Here is a 26,805-nt window from a genome sequence, read left to right as displayed (position 1 = left end):
CCCTTCTTGTTTTAGTCATATTTATCTGCATGAAGTATCACAAAAATCAGTGGCCTGTAAAAAGTGATAGTGTTTAACTCAGTATACAGAAAGCTCAGAAAAGCCTCATGTAACACGGTCTGAGTGCCACCTCCAAAAAAGCAGATGTGAAGCACCATCAGAAGTCAGCTCTATGCTATGTTTTTAAGTCGATCCATCAGTCAATAGTACAGAACATGCAGCCTGCCATTCATACTCACATTTACATCTGCTAAGGAGTTTTTAAACATTTCTCTAAAATTAAACTAAGAGAATTAGTTAAAAGAAAGGTCAACACTGGCTAAATCTGCAGTCAATTAAAGAAAAAAAAATTAATACCAGGAACATCCCCTGTCCATTTCAATGGATAGAACACAGAATATTTCACAATGTTATTCTCTGTTCTGCTAATCACAGAAAAAAATACTGCAGGGGGCAAAGTGCAAATGAACGTTCTTGGATAACTTTCCTCTTTAAGAAGTTTCCTCCATTTGCTTTAGAGAAAACAGGTAAGGGAAATTAACAGCTACAAAATGTACTTAATAAAAATAATGTAGACTAAACCATCTACTCCATTATTTCAATAAATCTAGAGGGGTTTCAGAGGTTTGTAGTTATGATTGTTAAATTATTTTGTTCTAAAATATGCAGAAGCTTCTACCAATTGACAATTTGTTAGACACTAAATGCCTACTAAAAAATTAATGAATTTACTATTAAGTTCCTGAGAGTGTCCAGCACATCACTGCAACATACTCATTAAGCAGAACCATGTCTTTCAGTCTACTCCCTAGACTAAAAGCAAAATTCAGAATGTTACTTGAAATAAGTGATGGAAGCAGCCTGCAGAGAACTTCTCATTATATATACTTTTCAGCTTGATAACAAAAATAAAATACGGTTATATACTTACTGTGTGATTGAATTTTGTACACTCTTTTCATTTAGAGTCATTCCTGGAGGTGGATCATTTTGCAATGCCAATAGTTCTTTTTGTAATCGTTTCTATAAGGAAATTGTAGAAATATTTGAAACATTAAATAAAGTTCTACAACAAACATTCACACTAAAGTACATTGCATCAATTACTGAAAGGTAAAAGGAGTCTTATTTGAAAACTTAAATACAAAGTGAAATTGAAACATGAGAAAGAGGGAAGACTCCTTGTCCCAGAAATTAAAACTGAAAAGTCACAAACCTTAAACTTACTGTTTTGGCAAAATGCAGCAGCACTCACATCTGCAACACTGCTAAGCGAAGAACTGTGTTGTGTTATGAAATACAAAGAGGTATCGAGAATTTTGTCATAATACGAAGATGTCAATCAGAGCTCTACACCTGGCAACAAACATTTCATATTCCCCTGACAGCATCAGATTTACAATTAATTCTCCAAGACTTCAACAGCACAACTCTTCCTCCTCTAAGCAATTTAAGACACTTCTACTTGGCATCTGTGCAAGCCTTCGCCTTCTCCCAAGTCATTCCAGAGGACAGAATACAAAGCTAAAGAAGACTACGCGACTTGAACACAAACTATATTACAACTTTATAGTAACTGCATCTTAGAACATGCAGAGTGACAGTATTTAGAAATACAAATAGCTCAGATAGTTCCTATCTATTTTGGCATGAATAGATCAGTAACTGCAACCAGCTGCTTGTCTCACAACTACCAGAACTGTTTCTTACAACCTCTGGAGCAAGGGAAATGTAGCCTCTGTGAAGAACTGCTATTGGCACTGCTTTCAATGTGGGTTTTTTTGCATATAAATAGTTATGCAATATATTTTGTCATTTCCAAGCCACATAACAGAAAGTTCAAGGCTTTTTCATTTCTTATTCTCCTTTTTCCTGTCAACAATTTTAAGATTTACCATCTACCGGTCCACTTCCATCATCTTACTATTCAAAATGACCTTACACTCAAGAAGAGTAAAAATACATGGTTTGGGAGTTTAATATCTAATGTTGACTCAACATACAATTTTTTTAAATTAGGTTTATCATGCACTTGTAGCTGCTTCTGACTGATTTTCCAAACAATTTTTCTGGTGCCTAGTAGAACTTAAAAAAAAATGCACAGAGGAAAACAAAGTGTTCACTTGTCAACACAGAAGTGATTCAGGATCTCATATCTTTGACATAGAACTACTGTGTGTCTGAATAAATTCAGACATACAACTCCTAAAGAAAAGGTCCTTATACATTGAGTTTACATTTTGAAATAACCTTCTATCGCTATCAAGCAGCCCTGAAAACTTGTTTTGGGCTTCCGTTTTTCAAATCCTTACCCTGACCCCAGACAGACACTTTAAGTCTTTAATTTTTAAGCAATTACATAAACACACATGCCAAATGTGGGATTTCACCCCAGAATTGCAGGCAATCAGGACAGAAGACCAACAACTGCTATTAGAGATGACACAAACCTTCTCTTTTTTGTTCTCTCCAGCCACAGTGACCATCTTGGATAACTTCCCTTGAAATTAAAGGTCAGAAGTATAATTTTATAATAAATTCCTAGACTTCTCCTGTCCCCATAATGACAGGAACTCAAACTGCTTTACCGTTCAAGGGGGCAAATGCTATAAGCATTATAAAAGATTTATAAATCTTTATAAAAGATTTCGTAAGTATTATTGTAGCCACCTCAGACAGAAGCAAGTCAAAGTCTTCACACAAAGATAACTACTTCTACTGGACCAAAAGATACACATTTAAGGTGTGGTATTTTTGGGAATACAAGTGCTTATTTGGGTTTTCTCCAACTGGAATAATAAAATATACTATCCATTTTACAACATTCTACTATTCCATACAAGTTAATCAAACTTTATCAAACAACATAGCTGGATATCTTCAGTAGGCTTTTGCTAGACATTATCAAGATTTCTTCTATCAAGCATCAGCTCAATTACTTCTGTACAGATTAACAAAGAGCTACCTGTAGACCTTTTCCAGAAAATGTTCTAGAATACTCTACAGCAATTGCAACAAATTGCAGAATGCATCACAGCCTATTAACAAGAATTAATTCCAATACTGGAAAATTGTTTTAAGAGAGGGGTTAATGTTCAGAAAAAAACTCTCTGGTCAATGCTTTCCAGTGTCTGACTATTCTCAAGATATAAAATATTTCTTTTATACCCTACTGAACTATCTCATGTTCTAGTTTGTGTCTGTTACCCCTTGTCTTCCCTCTGTGGCTCCATTTTCCCCAAGATCCTCCCATGAGGCTGCTGCAGGCATCAGCAAAATCTTCCCTTTGCCTTCTCTTCTGAAGGTTAAAGTAACCCAGTCAGCTTCTGCTTGTACAGCATGTAATACAGCCCTGTACCATCTTGGTGGGCATCTGTTGGACTTACTCCTGCACATTAACATCTTTCTTGTACCAGGGCTCCCTAAAGACAATACTCCAGATGTTATCTCAAGTGCCAGAGAGAGCAAAAGAATCACTTTCCTTGAGTTGCAGGCTACATGCCTGCACACACAGCCTAGAAAAATTTGGAAGATACTCTCCAAAGATATTATGAAGGAGATTTTTTTTTTAACCTCTTCCCCTTACCATGATTTAAAATAATCTGTCTCATGTTGTGTCTCATTAATACATAAAAACTGGATTATCAGGACTCAAATCTAGTTTAAATTAAAAAAAAAAAATAAAAAACTGCTCTTAAATGAAGCTCTTGCAAACCAGATTCATAGAGTTTAATTAGGAAATTGAGCTCCTGGTTACCACAGCAATTCAGAAAACATCTCAAATTTAAATGCTACAACTTGAAGTGAATTCTTGTGTTTAACAATATTTGTACTAGCTAACCAAAGGGGGTACAAAGAACATTAATTCTCTCAGAGTAACACTAAGTCTAAAGACTACCATACCACCATGCACAAATCCAGAAGCATGCACTCCTAGCTTCAAGATAAGTCATTTATGCACTTTTCAGGAAACATGACTCTGATATACCAAGCCCACGCACGTTACGTACAAAAGGCACGCTGCAACTGTAAATTTCTGAAATTAAGCATTTGAAAAGGAACAGTTTCATAAGGTGAAAAGCCTGCCTTGTATTTGACAGCCGTGAATACAGAAGACTTTCTCCAACACAAAGCTCTTGAGAATTAGCAGCAACTTACATAGCAAGACAAAGTATAATGGATTAACACTTTTCAGAAGATTTTAACTATCTTATTTGTAGACACTTAAAAACTTCGGAAGATACCTCAGGGAATTCACCACTCCATCTTCCTAACACAAGCATGATCAATAATTCTTAAAATATCTTGGCCATTAAAAGCCTTTAACATTTTCCACATCACTATCTCTTGCTTTTATAACTGGAAGAATTTTCTTCACAATAAGAGATCTAGTCAGGTTATATAAATTATGTCAGATTATTTCTCTTATTCTTCATAGACAGAGAATTCTTATACTTATTTCAACTTATTTTTAGCCTTCCAGAATATCTACTCAACTAAACACATAATTATTTCAAGCCAATGCAGACTGCCCTCAAAATACCCTCTGGTAAGTCCACTCAGCTTGACAGAAACAAACTCCCTCTCTCATTCAGACATACAGACAAAACTAGAGTAATTTTACTACAACCAAACTACAACCATGATACCTTGAGATGTGGTCTTTGCGACTAATAAAACAAACACAAGAGATACAACAATAAAGACTGCTTTATACCACATTTTTCCTCTGTACTTATTCAAATGTCAGACTAACACAAACAGAAGATACTCGCCCAGTCAGAATACAGCTCCTGCTTCTCTTTCACAATAGTTACCACACAGTAAGAGGAGTAAATCACATCAGTTCAGCGTGATTCTTCTTCCAAAGTCTACTATGGCTACTTTTTATCTAGGAATTCACAAGTTAATTATCTATTGTTTCATACAGGTATCAGAAACTATTTGGTTCAGTGATTTGCAGAAACCAACCTGTCACATGACAGCAGAAGAATAAAAATACCATTTATCACCTGGAAACTCACTCAAAACAACGTCAAAAAAAGCCCTCAGATTCAGATGCTTAAACACAACAGAAAAAAAAAAAACAAACCAAAAAACTAACCAACCCACACAGAAAAATCCTAGTGACTGACACAATACCCAGTGTCTAAAAGATACTGAATCTGTCCCAGAAAGATTTGGCTTGGAAGGGACCCTGGACGTTATCTAGCTCCAACCCCTTTGCCATGGGCAAGGACATCTTCCACTAGAGCAGGTTGCTCAAAGCCCATGCAACCTGGCCTTGAACGCTGCCAGGGATGCTTCCTTAACTATCAAGATAATTAAATAACTTAATGTTTCCTAAATACCCAAAGTGCTGTACCTCCTCAGATAACTTATACATCCACATTCAGGTTATACTAAACAACATTCAGCAAACATTCAGAAGTAAAACTTTATTTATTCTTAAAAGTGTATACAATTAGGAAAAAAAAAAATCAAATTGTTTAGTATCTTCCTAAATGACCCAATTTAAATTCATTCCCATAAGTTCCTACTCTCTCTCCTAATTCCAGGCATCAAAGAAAGCTGCTCCTATTTATTAATTCTTCTAAAGTGTATGTCTACAGCCTCTTTTCATATTCCTGGTGAGCTCTTCATCCAGCTCAACTACCTTTGCCTTCACTGGCTCTTCCTGCAACATCTTCCTCTTCCTTTTTCTTACTTGTGGTAAGATTTCAATACTGGTTTAGCATCCTACACTTAAAGAAATTTCAACCTTCCTTCATCTCCCTGAGCTCCTCAGTTTATTTCACTTCTTTAGATTACAGAAGTTTATTTAAGTACCCTATTTCCAGAACCATTTTGTTTAGTCTTTTGTTCAGTTAAAATCAAAACAGCAGGACTAATGTAATTCTGGTTTTAAGATAATATGATTTAAAAGATATTTAACCAGATCATCTTGATCTTCTGACTTGGGGGGAGGGGGGGGTGGGGGGAGAGGGAGCTATGTAGAGCCAGTCAGCTACACCAGCCAGAAAAACCTACATTATTTAGCCACAGTGGCATTATTTCCACTAAGGTACCTGATGACTAGTGTCACAATACATTTCCAAGAACAAGCTACCTAAAGGCACTCCCAAGACCTTTGTTCACGTTTCAGCCAGACAGTGAAAGACTACTATAAATTCATAAACCTAGTACAGAAAAAAGGCAAAACAAAGTCATTTTTACTCAAGTGATGTTTTTTCAAACACACATTACTGTTTATCTACAGCACTGCTATGATTAGTACTATCCTGCAAATGTTCCCTTCATTTCTATCCTCCTAGTACAATGCATTTTGCAGTAGTACTGTTCCAGCTGTCAATGCTTTCCTCCTACCCCTGCCATACTTCTATTTTTGCTGCAATTTCCAGATTCATACCCTGCAACAGTAGCTCATGTCACTTTGTTCTCTTGCTCAGGCTGCTATTGCTATTTATATACATTTAAGCTCTGTCCTTTCTATTTGGCATGATTTGTTTTTCATTTAACTGCGTCATGCATTTTTTGCTTTTCTATTCAGAGTCTCATCCCTTTCTTAATCTTTCTAGTGATTTATAAAAACCTTTCTTAATGCTTTTCATAGAAACATAGAATAGTTAGGGTGGGAAAGGACTTTAGGATCATCTAGTTCCAACCCCCCTGCCATGGGCAGGGCCACCTCACACTAAACCATGTCACCCAAGGCTCTGCCCAACCTGACCTTGAACACCACCAATGATGGAGCATTCACAACTTCCTTGGGCAACCCATTCCAGTGCCTCACCACTCTCACAGTAAAGAACTTCCTCCTTATAGCCAATCTAAACTTCCCCTGTTTAAGTTTTAACCTGTTACCCCTTGTCCTATCACGACAGTCCCTAATGAATAGTCCATCCCCAGGATTTTTATAGGCCCCCTTCAGATACTGGAAGGCTGCTATGAGGTCTCCACGCAGCCTTCTCTTCTCCAAGCTCAACAGCCCCAACTTTCTCAGCCTGTCTTCATACAGGAGGTGCTCCAGTCCCCTGATCATCCTCGTGGCCCTCCTCTGGACTTGTTCTAACAGTACCATGTCCTTTTTATGTTGAGGACACCAGAACTGCACATAATACTCCAAGTGAGGTCAATGAAATCTGGTAATTTAAAACAGTGGGTAAATTTCACTCTTACATGCTAGTCCCTTCCTTTCATACTGAGCTTTAGCAGTGTTTTCTGTTCTGTACAAAGTCTTCAAGTCACAAAAAAGCTCCTCCTGTAGCCATACTGCCTTTTACTATTATTCCTATTTAATTTTTTCCATATTGAGAAAGTTGCCACTGTAAATTTGTATTTTCTTTTGGAAACTTTTATCTGTTCAACACTATTTATAATCAGGAGTCCTTCTTTATTTGCGTATCTCCAGCCCATGTTGCAACATGGATATCTGAAGTCAATACCATTATTGGTTTTGCTTTTTTTCTTATCACAAATCAAGAATACCTTTCTTTTCATTACATACTCAAGTTGCTTTCAGCCTCTCAGCCAGCCCCTTTAAACCAATATATAAGCTAGTGCAGCTACTCACTCCCACAACAGCCTCCAAACAGATGTTTTCTATACGCTGATAATCTCTTGGAAGTCCTTCTTTTCACATCACAAGACCATTTTTCCAACATTTCTGCTAACCCAACATAAGATTTTATACAGAAGCTCCCTTCCTGCTTGTCCACTTTCTATTTAAAGAGACTGCAAAAGAAAACACGGACTGCAATCATGGAGTTATTTATGTAAAGGGGGATAAATGAAGGATGCACAGGCAATCTTAGTTTGAAACATCAATTCACTATCTAGATGGAAACAGAACACCAGAGTAGGAAGATCAGAAACCCAAGACTGGATAACACCACAGCCTTTCAACTAAAGAAATAAGCAGCTGCAAAAGCAGTAAGTAGTAACATAACCAGTAGTTTACACAAGTATTTTCAAAAAAGTGAAAGTCTTTGAAACCAAGATTACTTGATTTACATGCCTCTACAGGAAAGGATGACTCGGATGATATCAAAGAACACAGTTTAACACTGATCCAAACATCCATTCCAAAAGAGAAATTATGCCAGTAGTTGAGACATGACTGACATAGCAATGGCTTGTATGCCGTTGCTAATTCTGTCAAACTGGACTTGTGCGACCCCTTCGGTTATCCTCCACAGATTTTCTGAAGTGTCCAGCTCGTTAAGACTTCTCCGAGCATATGGAGCAAAGAGCAAAAACATTAACTGGTGCCAAAGGAGTACAATTCCTGCTGGCCCCCCAGACAGTTCACAACAACCTCTAACATTTCAGTCCTGACAGCCAACACTCAATGTCTGTCATGGTTCCAATTAAACGTATCTCTGAAGCCAATAGCTTCTAGCACCTTTACTAAGAAAAAATACATACTTCTTCTCCAAACTGACACACATCTTACTTGGCCACCTGTGGAACTGGTGTGGTAACAAGTTCTCAAGTGCCATCACTGAATTCTCACTTGTGTTGATTCCTGGTGAATCATATAAAGAAGCAGAAAGCAGGGCAGAAGCATACAGAAAGATGCAATATGTGAAAAGGGGAAGAGGGTAGCAATTTAGGACAGGATGAGGTTTGAAAGATGGCAACATAAGTATTTCAGAATGCATCTTCTATGATCAGATAGTTGGGCTGCTGTGCACCGAGTTACATGTTATACATCACATAAATGCTTTCTAACAAATACAAAATTATTTCACTGGTCTCTTTGTCCCTGTTGAGTACCTCACAAGGCAATAACCTATATTCCTAAAGCATATATGGCAATCACATTCTCCAAAACCAGGGATCATTTTCCAATTCTACCAAAACCAAGTATCATACCCATGGACAAACAGATAGACTTTAACCACAATCCCTCACGGTGCAATGGTGCAGGTCAAAGGTATTTTCCTCCCCTGCAATGAAAACTTATCAGGCTCTTGTAGGCAATTTTTACATGCCTTTCTTAATGCCCTTAAAAAGGAGTATCACAATATCAGGTGTCTATTTGCAGTTCTAAGCCCACTGTCAAACTCTTACATCAGCTTTGTCGCTCCCTCAGAAAACTAGAGCCTAGAGAGTTAAAGTTTAACAAAGTTATATGCAAACAAAAACATATCTACAGTGAAAAAGCAAAGCACCCTTAGTTGTAAGAGTCACTATCAAGTATGGATTATGTACATATAGCTGAGGACAACTAAGACAGTCAATGAATATTGTTTCAATTAATGTGCTATGCTTCATAACTGCAGTGGGCAAAGCATGCATACGCTGTTACACTGATGCTGTTAATTAGCAGTAATATATCAACACCATAATCCAATCAACTTTGACCATGTGCCCATATTACTGACTTACTATCACCTCAGAACTGAAACTACGAACTTTATGAAGGGAAATTATAAAGAAAATGAAATTGAGGAAAGATCAATGAGTATATTCAACTGTCATATCTTTACAGTTCTTGAATATTACACTTTCTGTAGTTTCAAGAAACTGCACAGAATGTGCAGTGTTTAAAATGGGTAATATCTTAAATGGGTAAAATAAACGATACATCATCTTAGTAGAATATTTAACCTATGTTGAACAACCCTTTAGACTTGAAAGTCTTATTTTAGAGACTTTTTTTTTAGAAAGAAAGGAAGAAACGCTGAGCTGATTAAACCACCAGGAGATTCAATACAAGGCAGGATATATTAAGAGCAGTGGTATGAGTCTGTCAGAAAACTGCTGGGGAAAACCTATTTTTTTCTAACAGTTGAGCAGAAACCTGCCAATAGAGCAAAACGTCAAAAACGGGCAAAGAGCTTCCCTTCATTTCTGTTGGAGGAAATGCTCCACCACACCTTCTTTTACCACTAAAATAAGCTGTGACGGGTGATTAAGCTGGAATGCAGTGGCCTTTTCACTTGGAGCGGAGGGGACTTTCACTAGTACTGCTCAGTTAGGTAGTATCAGGGGATATAAGAAAGACGGAATAGCAACTTCACAGACTAGAAAGTATGGGTGCTCAAAACATCTGCACGTGAATACTCTTAGAATCTTTCTATTCCCGTACACTTTCATTCCCTTCTCTTTGTTGCTGTGATGTAAGAAGGGAGCAGCCTTCCAAGGCCAAGCCTTCTTAGATACTGTAAAGTCAAATCTTAATCTGTTTTGGAGATCAAAGAAGAAGAAAAACTAACTCACATATAGTTAAAAGTTAAAAATTAACCTCACTGGGGCTCCACTCTTCTATGTTATGCCGGTAAAGCAGCTGCACCCCAGGGACATCTAACAATATTTCTTCTGTAACTACCAATGATTCCCTTCCACACCCAAAGATATAAACCAACAAAGATATAGCCAACAAACTCTGTCAGCACAAAAACAATATCAGTATTAGGAAGCAGTCATGGCAAATAACTTACATTTCACTTATGAGCTATATGCTGTCACCTCCTTGCCCATTCAAATCCCAAAATGTTTCACAAAGAAACATCTTTTCTGTTTTGAAGAAGTTTTTGCATGCAAGAGACAAACGGGAACCTTGTACTAGAACAGGAGGAGCTGTTAACAGGCTGTAACACTACTGTTGTTACAACACCACCATGTTGATTCATAAGCAAAGCTGTTGCTAGTCTGCTAGTACAACCTACTAGCCTGAGAGTGTAAGACCACCAACAACTCTATTTTCAGTATTTTGGTTCTTCCATTCACACATTTCTACTGAAAAGTATCTCAAATCCAGAATATGACATTCTAAACACTGAGTAATAATCCTGTGTTTCAAACACAACTCCTTTACAGAAAAAATGTTTTAAGCAGTCTGAGTATTGCTGAAACTTATTGCATGCTGCTCCCTAACCTTGCCTTTAAATACCAAAAAGCTCAAAAACTGAAGAGAAACAAAATTAAAAATGGTGACATTTTAAGAAAAAAAGCTACTCAAGAGAATCTAAAGGAGAGATGAAAGTTCCAATAAATTAAAAACTCCTCTGTTTCCTAATGAATCAGGTCACTCAGGAAAGCCCCTGCAGAGTATATCCTACAACTCAGGAGAAATAATCTGGCTGAAGCTCCCAAGCAATGCACATACCTGATTATCATAATCTTGTGTGAATTTTTCCTAATCAAAGTTCTTCTGGTAACTTTTAATCAAGGCCCAGAGGAGGAAAAAAAGTAATTGTCTGGATGTGCCCAATTAAAGCTTCAGCAGTACACATAACAACACAGCTTCACAAAATACTCTGTCCAAAAAAAAAAAAATACCAGGATTTGAAGAATTGTTTTTCTGTTTTATCTATTTTTGGCCGAATATCAGGTTTTCAATCTGTACTGAGAATGCAGAAGCAGATTAATTTCCTCCTCCTCCTTATTCCTAATAAAACATGTTAACATCTGGCAACCCAGTTCTAATGTTATTTTCCCAGACCAATCCATACTTCAAGATCTGAATGACAGGCATTTTGTACATTTCGCTCCTTATAAAAGAACCAAAAGGCAAGACATTAATCTTTTAACTAGCTACTTACAATAAGTTTCTACCACTCATCTTTTGTTCTTCTGAGCATTTAAAAATTTCATTAGGTTAGGCATTGGAGGGGAAGGATTGCTGATTTCTCGCTTCACTAACAGAATACTTCCTTCATATGCTCCAAAATATTCTATGATATTTGACTGGAAGCAACACAGTCCTTTTCTGTGTTAATAAGCTTAACAAACTCATTAAGAGGTAAGATCAACTTGAAATCAGAACTACAGTATAATTAAAGACAAACCAAAAACCACACACACACACAAAACACTCCACTTTCAGAAAAACTTTTTGCCAGATAATCTAATTTTTTTTAGCATGAACTTATCATTTTAAAGCAAATTTAAGTGAAATCCACTAATAAAAAAAAATAAGACTAACAGCTAGTCATCTGCTTTATAAACGGAGTCTTCAGATGTGCCAACACCAAGCACAAACCTCACACAGTATTAAGAGATCAAACACAAATTATTTTATGTTTAAAGGACAAGAGTCTGGCCTTATTTTAACTGCTTCAGCTAAAGAAAGGAATTTAAGACAATAGCAAGGGCTGGCACAATGAGGGCAACCATATATTCACCTGTGAATTTCTCATCCTTTTAGAAGTCATTCAAAAGGCTGATGACCAAGGTAAAATGCTACATTCTGACAAAAAGCCCTTAGGAAAGAAAAGGGGCAAAATGTTGGAAGATGCGAACTATAATAAGATTTAAATCATCATCAGATCTGTATCCCTAAATATGGCAGGGAGAGAATTCCTAACTTAGGAAAACTCAATCCATTCAGCTTCCTTGTTCCTTCTCACTAGTGGCCACCAATTTCTAATCAAAAAGAAATACATAAATCTATGTGAACAAGTAACATCAAATTCTATTAAGCATTTTATTCCAGCAGACTTTTAGTGACAATATTTCCTATACTCTAGTAAACATTTATTGACATACATACAGGATTGTCTTCCTGGGGCTGATCCAAGTAGTATTTCTAATTAAGCTGAATACAAAAAGATTAACAACTTTGTATTTGTAATCACCCAAGGAGAAACAATTATTTTTTAATACTATGTATGAAAGGATTAATAGCTAGTAGCATCAATCAGAGCATTAATTATAAAAAGAGAAGCTGTCTCACAATTCCTGCTCTACCACCATTAACTTCTGCCCTTTAACACATTGATACTGCTCCCAGGAAGGCAAATGATGGGGTTCTCTCCCTTCTTTGCCTGCCACCCTGGACTGATACCTGTTTCTAATTCCAGTGATTAAGGTGACCTTAGAGGAAAAACAAAGAAAAAATATTGCAAAGGCTGTCAAGACTCCAAAATACCTTCTGAAAGCCCCCAACTACCAAAAGCAGGCAAAAGACACATTATCTGACCCCCATTCTATCACAAAAGGTTGCTTACTGGCTCTTTTTATTTAACTTCTCTATTTTATTTGCTTTTTTTTTTATAAATTAAGCTATGCAGGATTCAATGAATATTAGCTGTTCTTCCCTTCAAAAGACAAAAACTCTTCAAAACAATGCAAGATGCACAAAATTTCTGGCTCCAAGTACTGAGCAAGAGACCTTTGCTGTCCTCTTCCCCTCTGCCCCAGTGGAAATTTCAGACTGCAAGCTGCTGGAAAGCTTGTCTGTTGGTTGTAAAACAAGGCTACATAAGAGACATAGTAATAATACTGAACACATTTGTATTCGTTGACCACAGCTATAACTACAGCTAAGTTCAACAGAAGTTGCACATTCTCTCTTTCATTTTAATAAGGGTAATTTAACCACAGAATCTGTGGGAGTATTCACCAGGTAAATTATACCTGTATAATTTAGAGTGAAGATCCTTTAGTCTGAAAGCCTTAGCTCAGTAGAATTTGAGCAAACAATTAAAGAAAGTGCTTGATCACCGAGTTTCACACATTGTTTGGGCTAAACTGCTTTAGCTTATTAATTACAAACTCACAGAACTTTTCAAGGGAGCAGCTTAACAAGACAACATTCCCTGGCTTTTGCAAATCTATTTATTGTTTTGTCTTCTTCCATTCTCAGAGCTCGAACAGCTAGGCCTAAATAGCTAGGCCTAAGAGCAAATACAAGTACATCACTAAACTCTCAGCAAACAATCAGATGGAATAACTATTCTTTGCAATAAGTAACCATACTTTTATTTTCTTGATTTAAATTATAAATACATCTATAAGGTACCAACATTCAATGTGACAGCTTGAAAGCATTCGTGGTTTTTTTATATTTTAGCTATATAGTTGGTCTCTTTGGAAGAAAGGTTGATGATAATACTCAGAGACACTGGTTTCAATAAATCTGCCTACCACTTCCTTCTTTTTCAGAAGTAAATTCTTCCATTCCAGCTCAAAAATTGTGCAGTTGCTGCACAGCAAAGTGTTTCCCAAAATTCTATTTATGCAAGCAGACTAAAAAAAAAAAAAAAAAGCAAGAGAGACTTCTTAGGGCCTAAAGCTATACTGACTTAAAGACTTTTCAATTTTAAATTTCACCTGATACTCAATTGATTTAAAGTTTATAAAACAAAAAAACAAAAACAACAACAAAACCCAAAATAAACCAAGATTGAAGTAACTCATTTTGGTTAAATACTCATATATTTTGCATTTATCTTCTTTTAATCTAACTTGGCTATATGCCAAAGCTAATACACAACATATCAGTATAGACTGATAACTGAAGGTTACATAAAGGACTAACAAATTCTTAGTGGACAAAAGAAATGTATTTTACTCTCCACCCATTCTGGTCTCAATTATGGTACTTGCATTTTCAGTTTAAAAAATTACTGAAAGTTTTATCTTCAACACTATTTTCCCAACGGCACCACTACATACTTCAAGATGTTACTAATTACCAATAATTTCATTGTGTTCATATCCCAGGATTTATTATATAGTTACAGTAGCCACTCATTTTCTTTTTATTTCTCAAATATTTTGTTTTAACAACACAAATAGCATCCCATACTGTGACATTTCACAGTACAGAACATGTGCATCATCACTGAAGTTTCAGTTGACTGAAAGCTTTCCTTTCTTAAGGTTGGGTTTGTTCATTTTTTTTGGAAGATATATTAAAAATAGTTTAGAATTTTTTCCTGGACAAAGCTGCCAAATTAAATAAAGAAAAAACTTATTCCCAAATTATTAAATAAAAAAGTTGACAGTATTGAAGATAAAGCAATAAGTAATTGCTCTACAAACAGCTGGAAACAGAACTACCACCAAGTCTAGAAGGGCAGGTAAAAATAGACCCAAGAGCAGATAAAGAATAGAACCAAGTAAGTTTACCCAAAAGCATATGTAATTTTTCTTGAGATGTCAGTGGCCTGAACTCATTTTCCCCATCCCCTACCCCACCAGGTGAAACTTGTGGGAACCTTTTCCACTGCTACTTACTTGTGTTTTGTGATAAAAGGTCCTGGTGATCTTGAACTGTAACATGAATTTTGCATTGTCACCTAGCACAATTATTTCATTAAATGCCTGTTTAGACATTAATTTAAAAAAGAAAACCTGTTGCTGGAACAAGACTTCTCAAGTAGCACTTGATTTTGATGTGTGCATGTATTTTGATGGCAGCCCACCCACAGGCAGTTTTCAAGGGCAAAGAAAAATAAAATCCTGATTACACAAATGGATGGTGAAAGCTGACATTCTACACTCGACTAAAGCTGGTTGTGTCATTAACTACAGTAGCTCTATTTAGTCAGATTTAAATATCTACATGTACAACTCTCATGTGCCTAATTTTAAAGAAAATACATGAGGTTATTCTGGGTAATAAAACACAAACATAAACCTGTTCCCATGGATGTATTTGTGAAAGCTGTTTAACGATGTCAAATCATAATTTACAGTTTAAAGTTATTTAGTATTAAAACTGAAAGGAGGGGAAACCTAAAACAGCGGTAATTAAGATGTCAGCATTAAAGATAAAGTCAATCTTCCAGTCTTTAAGATGCAAATAGCTGACATTCTGTGGGTTGAGGGAAAGGCCTTAATTATCTAACACTCTGTACAGCAATGATGTATTTTCTGTGCATTTTCAACTGAACTTCCTTGGTGCTACTTTCTACCCACACTTCTATTCTTAATGCAGGCTGTTTCGCCAGCTGTTCTGAGAGCAACTGTTTATTGCTTATTATTTCTTCAGCATTTGCTGCATTTCCATGTTATCTGTAGCTTTACAAGTTCACATTACTAAAGATGTTATACCAAATTTTCCAAAGCGAATCCATTCTATGCACTTGTTGTACACTACTTAAAACTTTTCATAATATTTCTGGGGTTTGGGGTTTTGCTTCTGTTTTCAGGGTTTTTTGTGGGGTTTTTTTGTTTGTTTGTTTTGGGGTTGTGTTTTCTTTTTGGTTTTTATTTGGCTGCTGGGTTGGTTTTTGTGGGTTTATTTTTATGGGTTTTTTTTTTCCATGAAGAAGTTGCACAAGCTTTTGTTGTTCTGGGAAAAACCTTGAAATACATGCTTTTCCTTCAAGGTTTGTTTGGGGGTTTTAATTTTTTTTACTTGAAAAACAAACATTATTTAAAGTTATGCAAACCACGTTTAAACCAATACAGCAGTAGCAAATTAGCCACCACTCTGGACAACACTGTGGTCAGAAAACAAAACAGAAGATCACATCACCATTGGCTTCTACTATTCTGGAAGAAAAGCATTACAGAAAACTGCCATTAAGGAACATCCACACAAAGATGACAATAAATTTACATGATACACATAAAGGCTCAAAGTCACAAATTTTACAAATCACTATGCATCCATCAACTGAAACAAAGGAGTTCTTTAGGCTGATGTTCAGTGCCACTGGCAAAAAGAGGTGATTTGTCACAGTTTCAAAACCTTCCTTGCAGGCTAACTTAGAACGTGCTGAACAGGTAACTCTAGCTTTAAGTTCATCAGAGAAATTTTGGTGGATCTGTGAAAATAAGATGTAACTAACCCAGGACATCATACATGGCTGTATACAATTACAGGAGTTTAAAAAGTAACTAAAACTTCTTTAATGTATCAATATATAATTCTTATCAGAAGTATAAATAACACGGCCATAAACCGCAGCGATAGACTACTGGTGTAGTCAGAGACTACAATGGATATCACAAACGTTTCAATTAAACACTGGGTATGTAAAAACACTCTACATTATCAGAAAAAGGACATCTTTTTCTGTTAGGCAACTTACATATTAAATGTTAATACTGAGAATAATAAATTATATGATCCTGAACTGAAAAACATTTAAAATGGTACACAAAAGTTTCTTTGTAAATGCTTTTCATGCTCAAGATTTAATTGTTAATTAATAGAATTCAGAGCCTTAAAACCTTGCTCACCTGCAAAGGTGTCTACTATTCAGAAGCTGACTAATTTTACAGTTCAATACTAAATTTTTCGTTTACACTTCCTGTCTATTAAAACCATAGTAATTAAACAAAAACAAAACAAAACCACCAACAAACACCCAACAATTCTTTTTCCAATTTGCTAAACATTACTAAATCAGTAGTTTCATAACCTCAGGAAAAAGTCACCAGAACATTCTAAAACTAGCAACATACAGACAAAAAAGCCCTAAATTTCCTTGAATGTCTCATCAAAAGACATCAGAACACTAGTAATAAAAAAAAAAGTGTTATCTTACAGCTGGCGTTTCTAAACTGAAAGCAATTGCAACAGCAGACCTATCATGGCAGTGTTTTCAGGAAGTGAGTACTACCCTCTTTCTTTTAGGCAACATTTGACATTCATGTATCCCAAACAACCTCATTTAATTTGTAATCAACATTTCCCCTTTACAGAAGGAGCAATAGGAACGAGGGTGAAGCAAGCTGCAGAAGGTCATTTACTAGGCCAGAGACAGCAAGACAGCATAGGTTTAAAAAGTCCTAGAGTGCCTGCTTCAAGTTCCACAACTGCTATTTCCCTGTAGTTCTCACCGTTTTGTAAAATATACTACTTAATAAATCATTCCCTCTATTTTGAAGTTATGCTTGTTAAAGGCTGAACATTAGAAGAGCATTACAAAAATGCATTTGCCAGATAGAGCTGACAAAAGGAAGGCAGATCTGACTGTCTAAGCTACAGCTAAATGAAGAACATTCTGTACAGTATGTTCAAGTACTTGATCTTGTTTCATTTCAATAACTCAGGAAGACACACCATGGGTTTTTTTATGCTTCTAAACTTCATGAGCAGAATTTTCACCCCATGCAGTTCAATGATCTGACACATTAACTCTTTTTTAGCTACGCTAAATCCAAGCTCTCAGGACAAACTAATTTAATTCATTTTGTACACTCCTCCTGGGCTGTTCCATTACTAGTGACAAAAAAGGTGTTATACTGCACCAAAACAAAAACAAGAAAGATAAAAGAAGCAGCAGTTTGAGAAAGCAAACAGGAGTGCTAGACCATCCAGATCTAGAAACAAAAATGGAAAACTGCAAGAAATCGAGGAAAAGCAATGCAGTTACAGGTGAAATCAGGAAAGACAAGGCCACTGCCATAAAACCCAGCTATCTTTTCTCCTACCCCGTCATAATAAATCACCACCCACTCAGAGCAGCACACAGCGAAAGTGATCCATTCTTGCAGAGCAATTTCTGCAGTTACTATTTAAGAACTCCTTCAGAGAAGGTATGAATAAATAATTCAGCTGGAAATACCTGTCAAGCAGCAGGATGTTTCATGCTACTGTACCTACAGGAACCCTATCCAACCAAGTAAAAACGGGCATTATTTGTCCACAGGTCTGACACCACACTACAATATCGTTTTACGGAAACGAGGAACCCACAGCCAACATGGACACAGGCTTTGGAACGAGACATTCCTGTCCCCAGCCCCGCTGTGCCCGAGGATTACAGCTCCGTATCCCCAGAAACGCCTGTGAAGATGGAGCTGTTGGTCACATTCTTCGACACCGTCCTCACGGTGGCACCGGGCGGGTGTCCCTGACCTCCCTCCCATCCCCACTACGCTGCGGCCAGGGAGGGGGCCGAGCCGCCACCTCCCAGGGCAGCCAGAGCAGCCGAGCCCCCCGCAAACCCTGCCTAGGGGGATAGGGATCCCGTCACCTTCCCCTCGCCTCCCCAAGGAGCGGTGACATCGCTGCCAGACCTCCCCCCGAGGTACTTCGATCCCTGCCGCCCTCCCGACTCCCCGCCCGCCATCCTGCCCCGCCCGCCCTCACTTGCGGCTCCCTCCTCAACCCCCACCCGCCGCGGCTCGGCCTCGCCACTCACAACCTGCCCCAGGAATCTCACCTCCATCCCAGCGCTGCACTAGCCCTTCCGCACCTCGCCCTGCCCTGCCCTCCCCGGCTCCGCCGAGCGGCCGCCAGACACCCTATGCACGTTGCCGCTCCAGGGCCGCCGGGCAACCGACCCCCCTCAGCCGTTGCCCCAGCAGTTGCTCCGCCCGCACCGGTCTCCGGAGCGCACCACCACACACACGCCCGGAGGAACAGCTCCCCCCGGCTCCGAACTCCCACCACCACCTCCGCCGCCGGGTCCCCGCAGACCCGACGCTTCTCCAGCTGCACCGCAGCCCCGGCTCCACCGCAGCCTCCTCACCTGCATGGACGCCATGATGGATCCTCCCCTCTGCGCCGCCGGCCCGAACCCACGGAGACGCAGCGCCGCGCGACCGTCCCCTCCCTGGTCACGTGCCCGCGCATGCGCAGGGGCAGGGCTGTGGGGACAGCGGTGCGCGGGTGGGCGCTGTCCGTGAGCTGAGGTCGTGCTGGGGCCGTGGGAGGCGGCTGGCTGCTCACAGCGAGGGGCTCTCGCTGGCCGTGGGCTGCTTGCCCGGCGGCGGGGAGGGAGTCCTGTGTCTCCGCGGTGGAGCGGGCGTTGACATTGGCCGTCAGCGCCGCTGCCGGGAGGGAGCGGGTTGACCCCCCCCGCCCGATCTATCTCTTTGTAAAGGTTTTTGGCTGTGCAGTCCAGAGTGTTTAGAGAACGTTGGTGATGGCGGCTGTGTCCGTCCATGGGTTTCTGTGGGAGAAGGCCTGCCTGCGGCTCGCGCTAATGGACAGTTCCTGTGAGGGGAGACGTCTCTGTCGTAGTCAGCCACAGGTCACCAGATGGACTGATTTTTCTACACTGGTGGTCCGGAGACCAAATTAGCATGGGTGTATTTCAGAGAGCTTTTTTGGATTCCACATTTTCCTTTCCTGGACTGGAATGTCTTCTGTCTTTTGCACCAGATGATTTTGTGGTAACTGTGTAGGTGAAAGTAAACAAGAACCTTTCACTAGAAGCGACCTGCATGCAATCAATAAGTTAAGCAACTTGTGGAAATGCTTTGTCATAAAGCAGTTGTTCCAGCTATAGTATTGCAGACCTAAGGGATCCTCAAACACAATTTTTTTTCCAAAGATAAACCTATAAAGCTCATAATCTAGTGGATATATAATATCAGGGAGTTAATAAAGATACTGATTTTATATGTCATTATAATTTCCATCTACTCACTACTTTGGCTCACGTTCAAAAAGCAACATTGGAGTACCGTTCTCTGCCCCTTCATATGCACACTTCATGAGTATGTTAAAGGATCCCCTTGTGTTCCCTCTGCTCCATTGGCAGCACCTGATTTTTCCTTCAGAGATGGCCTAATTTGTACACATCCAATGATGTCATCAGACAATTGGTTTCAGTGTGTATTTACTTTTGAAATCTGATTCTTTAATTTTAGACCTCAAGACAGGTTATGCATCTGAAAGCTTGCCTACTTTCTTTAACCTTACTATTTATCATGACACAAGATGCTACTTCAACCTACAGCTTTACCTTCCAGTGTATTTTTATGTATCCTCAACTTTGAAAACTGCTAACTAGAGGAAAACAAAAACCCAGCACAACAAAGCATCAGCTTTCAATTTGTATCCAGTGTCAGCAGTATTGCTGATGTCAAAGTGAGCACACCAACTTCTGGAGATTGCTTAAACGGGTGAACAAAAGGCAGCAGCAGCAGCACCCTTGTCCTGTGAGGCAGCTGCAGAAGGAAGTGAGCCTCTTGGCTTTATGGGAATTTGCTGGTGACAGAATTGAGCATGTGTTGATTTCTGATTGGGACAGGAGACTAGCATACTGCAAGTAAGGATGGAAAACTGATTGCCACCTAAGCCAAATCCTGTACTTTTTGTTCTCTAAATTCAGCTTCAATTCTCAGTCACAAAATATGAGCTACTGATGCTGTGCAACCTGGCACTGTTCCACCAACTCCATTTAAATAACATTTAAGTCAGAAGGGTCTTGCTCTGTGTGTTTTCAAGCCAGTATTTATGTACTATATGATTTCGCAATGCTATTTAGGTTGCAGAGGATTTGTTGCATTAAGTAGACAGTTAGATAAGACCTAGTAGAGGGTTTTTTTCCCCCTGCAGTTCTTTGAAGTAACTTAGGCATTAAATGGAACATTGCTATTTCTGTTTTACTAGATGTTGTTGTTTTGCATGAACCAAACATATGCTTATCCTAAAACAAATTTCTTAATGCCATATGCCACAAAGATAGCAAGAACATCAAGTTTAAGCAATGGACATGTGTTCAGTTGTAAACATGGACATATTGACTATCCATGTTGATGTAATCACAGTGAGATAAACCTGATTTCAATCCAGTATATTCAGTTTCTTAACCATGTTTCAGAAAACCCTTGTTGAAGGTCAAAAGGTATGAAAAGACATAAGCTTATGAATGCCAGCACACTTTGTAGGCTGCAAGCTGGTTTTTGCATGGAAAGATCAGCTTTGTAGTCTTAAGTGAACTGTAATTGGTGTAAATATGACTTACACTCTAGAATAAGGAAGAAAATATCTCTGGACAAAAAGCCACCTTAACAGAAAATCATAGCTTTTAACTGTCCTTACATTCAAGAAGACTTTTTTCCCTATCACACAGAGGTTGGCAGTGTTAAAAACAAGGCACCATATTTTGAACTAAAATATTGTTTACTTAGATGTAGCTTCAGCTGTGCTAAAGATTCCATTCCTGAAGATAGTAAGCGTGAAAAGCAAGGGGCAGCTTGCCCTTCACATACAAAGAGTACAAATTAATTACTACCCACCCTGTCTTAACTGTGTAGGTAAGAAACTAAAGCATTACTCTGTAGCTGAAACTCATGACCAGAGTCTTCCCATCCCTAAATTCACCTCAAGTAGAGTTTATTCTTACAGGACTACCAGTGGTATATTTTATCACTGTCATCGCATCTTTGTTTTTTAAAGTGTTGCACAACTGCCTAATATGTATGTGAAACATCTTTAGCTCTTTGTCATCATGGGAACAGGTGCAGCTGGAGAATTTTCCCTGTGTTTTATTGTTTTGTTGATTTTTTTTGTTTGTTTCTCCCTTTCCTCATTTCTCAGTAACCTGGCTTTCAGAGAATGCTTTTTAGTAATTGTTTTTGTGTGGTGCATAATGCTCTAGGGATTCAATCTCCGAAGCACAATAAGAAAACAAACACTGTTAGCAGACTCCCAGAGAGAATTTATGTGAATATCAGTATGTTCTTCCTTAAGTACAGTTCCATTCTTGATTTTGCGGTAGCTCATAGTATTATTTGTTCTCAGTTTTTCAGTAATCTCAGCAATGAAGGGCCCAAAATCCCAAAGTGGGTAGACTTCACAAGGAATCAGTTATATTGTAATGTGCTGTTTATTTCAGTGTTGACCTTTACCTATGCAAAATGTAGAAGAAAACGCTTGCAGTTAATCCTTCCAAATCTGTTTCAGGTGTAGAGATAGCCAATGCAATAGCTGTTTGCTTTTTAAAAAAGAAAGCTTTAGTCTTTGGCTAATGCAGCCTGATCCTGCATCAGTCAATCTAAATTTTGCCAGAGACTTCAAGGGTCAGAGCCCTAGGTCCCAAGTACTACAGACTTCAGGGTTAAGAGGAATTTCTTCTGTTATTTTCATCAGTTTGGAAGCTATCTTGCAGTGATCTGATCAAATACATGACTATGACTCCCAAATCAAAAATATATAAAGCAGATAATGAAAATTGTACCTCCTAGTAAAATTGTTCGTATAAATATTCATGAATTTGAGCTAAAAATACACTTTTCTTCAGAGTTTGCATTACCTTGTGTTTACAAGAAAAATGCAACTACAGTTCAAACTACATGTATTAGGTAATTGATCTATCTAAGCAGTTTCACAAAGGTCAAATATGTTTTTTAATTAGGATCTCTATAATTTTATATTCCATCCCCTGTGTTATCCATAATGTTTCCTAACATTACCAAGCTTTTTTCCCCTCTACTCTCTCAATTTTTTCCTCCCATATATAATTTTTCTACATACTCAACTATCACTGCCTGCTTCTTTACAATTTCTGCCACTAATAACACAGGGGATTTATTTCTTTTGTTTGTGTCCACTAGACTTCTTTAGCTTTCCATTTTAGCTCCTTCTAAGGAGAAATTCAACTGTACGTTCACATTAACCTCCCCATATTACTCCAGTGGCATAGCAACTGTAACCTGCAGTGCCAGGAGACAGCCTCTCATGAGTGAGTGTTAAGGACTCCCTGTGCCTCACAGGAATTGTCAACTGCTTCTTCCACTTCTGTCTGCCAGTGAAGGAGTGTAGAAAGTCTGTGGAATGGGGACCTAATGGCAAACACAAATGTGATGCACCTGCATCTAAAGGTGTAGAATCAAACCCAGACAAGGTCCTACCAAGATTATCAAAGAAATAAATTGCATACATATCTAAAAATGAAAAAAAAATAGCCTAAATTTGCAAAATACCTTTTAGCTGTTGAGATTTTATTGTTGTTTTATTCCTCAGTGATAATGTAGGTTTTTCATCAAGGACGTATTCCATTTTCATCTTGGTTCACAATAGTAACAGGCAGATTATTACTTCCATCCCAGGACATTTAAAGGGACAAAAGGAGGCTAAGGAAAAGAGAAGTTTCACCTTACTTCTGATCCACCCGATGTGCAGTGCCTGCACAAAGAGGGTAGTACTGGTTTGGGATGTCATATGCTTCCATTTCTTCTCTTGTCTAGGATTTGACAGTTTTGCAGCCACTGTGTGATGTGTGAATTTCAGCTTATCCACAGAAGACTAAACTACCAAAATAATTTTCCATCAGATCAGAAAAAGAGTCTGTCTCTTAATATGTGGGCCCATAGTTGTTATAATTTCTGCAGGGGAAGAAGGAGGACATGTGGCTAGGGGAAGGAGTGGAAATGCCTGTTTTAGTAATACGCCATAATTAGCAATTTGTAGTAATTGCTACATACTGGTGTTTTGGCACCAGTAGTCTGCTCTTTTAAATGCTCTAAAGATAAATGCCTCTAAAGATAAGATCTGTAAGAAATTAAAATAATTAGGATTGTGTAGGACCTATATTCATTTAAATAGATGGATGTCTTAAAAAGTGCAAAGTTATGTAATTATTAAAAGTTCTTTCACATCAAAAACATCCTTTTCCAGAGCCCATGTGAGCAAGTTGATTAGTCTCCATCAGATAACAAGGGCTCAGATGCTGCTGAGTGATAACACCTGTAAGACTCACATACAATTATAATTTAGTAATTTCATTTTAACACTAAAGACTTTGCACTGCAGACTTCCCAGGTAAGCCCAAGAGTACTATGAATACCTAGTTGATTTTGTTACAGGAACATGCAGAAGTGACTCTTCGTAACCAATGAAGACAATACTGATAAGGAATTTTCAATATTAATTTGCTTTTTGGTCTTGCTACTCTAGAAGCAAGATAAAATTGCTGGAGAAGAGATTTATTGGGTACCCTACTCTGTACCATTACAAACTACTGAGTGCTGAGGAGCAAATCCTCAAATGCACACATCAAACTGCAAACTGCCATCATCAGACCTTGCACTCTACTTACAGAGCTGGCAGAATTGCATTTTGCAGGCCTGTACACCAAGATGATACTGGGCCAGCCTGTCTATTTGTGTTTGTTTATTTAATGTCCCTTGGAAAAGACAGGACTTCCTATGGGATATGGCTATGTGAGAAAGGGAAAGGGAGCTGTGTTAAAAAAACACCATAGGTGAGCACTTGACTATTTCAGCTGAACATTTTCAGACAGCTGTCTTAAGTCATAGTTGTTTGTTACAAGTCAGATATTTTTCGTTATTGAAAGACTATGACAAATCTGAAAGCAGCTTAAATCTTAATGCAGTATTGATATATCATTTGCATGTTTTGTTTGTAGCAAACTCAAGTAATTCTGACTCAAATGGAGTGTTACTTCTGGAAAACATAATTTGTTAATTTAGTATGGTTATGTGGGAAGTTTTTTCCTGTATGAAAAAAGAAATTAAAACCTTTGTGCCAAATGCAGTTAGATATTTTTCAGGTTTTGTAATACCAACCAGAACTGAGAACTATTTATGTGAGAGTGAAGAAACCTGTATAACAAGTATCCCATTGTTTTCCTAGACAGAGAAACAAGAATTTATAGCAAACTGAGGCATGAATTATGTATCACAGCTTATGTAGTGGTGATTTTGGAGATAAAGGTTTTCACTTATTAAGTGCAAATAGGATACCAGTGGCATTTTTTTTTCATGTGGACAAAAGCCTTTGCTATGAATTCTCACCTGAAAGGGCAGTTTTAAAACCAAATTAACATGACAGGAATTAAGTGTTTAGTTTAAACTTCAGTGGCTTGTGGTTGGGGAAAGAAGTTGGCAACATGTAAGGAATAGCACTACTTCATGTCTGTATTCTCCCCAAACTCATCTCACAAAACTATCCTGAAAACTAATGACTTTGGCACAGTACAGTAAGATCTTAATTTACCAGAAACCACTCAGGTTGTTACTTTCACCAATATAAATTGCAGTATGTATTTCAGGGGAAACCTTAACTTCATTTTCTGATTCTACCCTCAACTAGTGAGGCTACAAAACATTACATGTTTAACCTCTTGAAAACTGCCCAAATATGTAAATTCAATAGGGTAAAATGTTGAAGAACTCCATTTATTAAAGTACAACCATGATCTTGCATCTCTGACTCTCCTGCCTTGGAGCATGGGAGGAAAATCCTGTATTCTGTAAACATAGAACAGTAACATGGCAATGACAGAAGTATCTTTTTCTTCTCTTTTTTTTTTTTTACCTCTGTGACCTTTCTCCCATAAAGACTGCACCAAAACCTATGTTTTAGATGTAATGTACGCAAAGCTTTATTTCATGACATGTAACGCTTGTTAAAACTTGAAGTGATAAAAGCTCACTGTTCTTTCCCCTGTACTGCCCTTGTGATAACACTCAAGCTTCATGGCTGGCTGATAATAATCACAAAATCTACTGTGTGCTCTTTGCTTGTTCCTCCAGTTATTGTGCAACACATCGAGTTCACAGCATTGGGAACTTCTCGTAAAACTGCCATCTAATAAGCTACATTTGAAAAGAAATCCAACTCCAGTCCAGTATATTTGTCAAAAACTCCTTCACAGCTGAACTTTTTCCATGGGAAAAACTACCTAAGGCCCTTCCTGCTAATTGCAATTCTTTGGTCTGTCTTTAAAGACCCAGGATAATGTTTAATTTCCAGACCCTCTCAAAACATTGAGTTCCTGCTATTTTTCTTTTATTCAGTTGTTGAAATGAAGTTTACACCACAGCCTCCACCCTTAGCTTTCCCCCAGGAAAACTGCTATTTTTCACTAGTACCTACGCATTAACACTGTGCTTTTATCAACTTTGCAGAGAGCTGCTACTCTCTTATAGTGCGACATTTGAGACTTAACAAAATAAATAAAACTAGGGACACAATACATGGCCTGCAGTTACCTTTCCTGCCCCATTGATTTCCTTCTCCACTTTATCTAACACATAAACCAAGGCAGGTGTTCCAGGCAGGTGTTGGGAAGTCCCTTTCAATGGGAAGAAGGAAATCAAGAAAGGGTGAAAAAACCCCCGATAGTCACTGCTGCAACTTTTGCCTGTGAAATACGATGCACAGCAATACAACACAGATAGAAGCAACTGATTTTCCACACACTACTGTTAAGAAATGCCTTTTAGATGTCGTGTTCAACACAGCTGTTGAACGTAATGACACAGTGAATCTGGATGGTGAATCCTCCTTTCTTCAGCCTCAAAATCAAAAAGGAATTCCATCTCTTGTGGAACAGAGTTCTGATCCTTCTAGATGCACAGACTGCTTCATGCTGGAAACCCATTAGAGACTTCTTCAGCAGCTTAGAC

General features: G+C 38.2%; 1 protein-coding gene across 1 annotated transcript in view; it reads right to left on the bottom strand.

Moving 5' to 3' along the window:
* The window catches only part of UBE2W (ubiquitin conjugating enzyme E2 W), a 32,530-nt gene extending 13,286 nt beyond the window's left edge, over positions 1 to 19,244 (bottom strand). The window contains exons 1-2 of the mRNA XM_005150809.2: positions 19,170 to 19,244; positions 932 to 1,023 (exon numbers count right to left, since the gene is read on the bottom strand). Coding sequence (XP_005150866.1) covers positions 932 to 1,023; positions 19,170 to 19,184 — 107 coding nt within the window. The 5' untranslated portion in view covers positions 19,185 to 19,244. The remainder of the gene's footprint in view (positions 1 to 931; positions 1,024 to 19,169) is intronic.
* Positions 19,245 to 26,805: the final 7,561 nt, after the last annotated feature.

Source organism: Melopsittacus undulatus, chromosome 1, assembly GCF_012275295.1.
Source record: "Melopsittacus undulatus isolate bMelUnd1 chromosome 1, bMelUnd1.mat.Z, whole genome shotgun sequence".
Taxonomy (NCBI): Eukaryota; Metazoa; Chordata; class Aves; order Psittaciformes; family Psittaculidae; genus Melopsittacus; species Melopsittacus undulatus.
The sequence above is the reverse complement of the archived record's forward strand: the minus strand, read 5'-3'. Positions and strand labels throughout refer to the sequence as shown.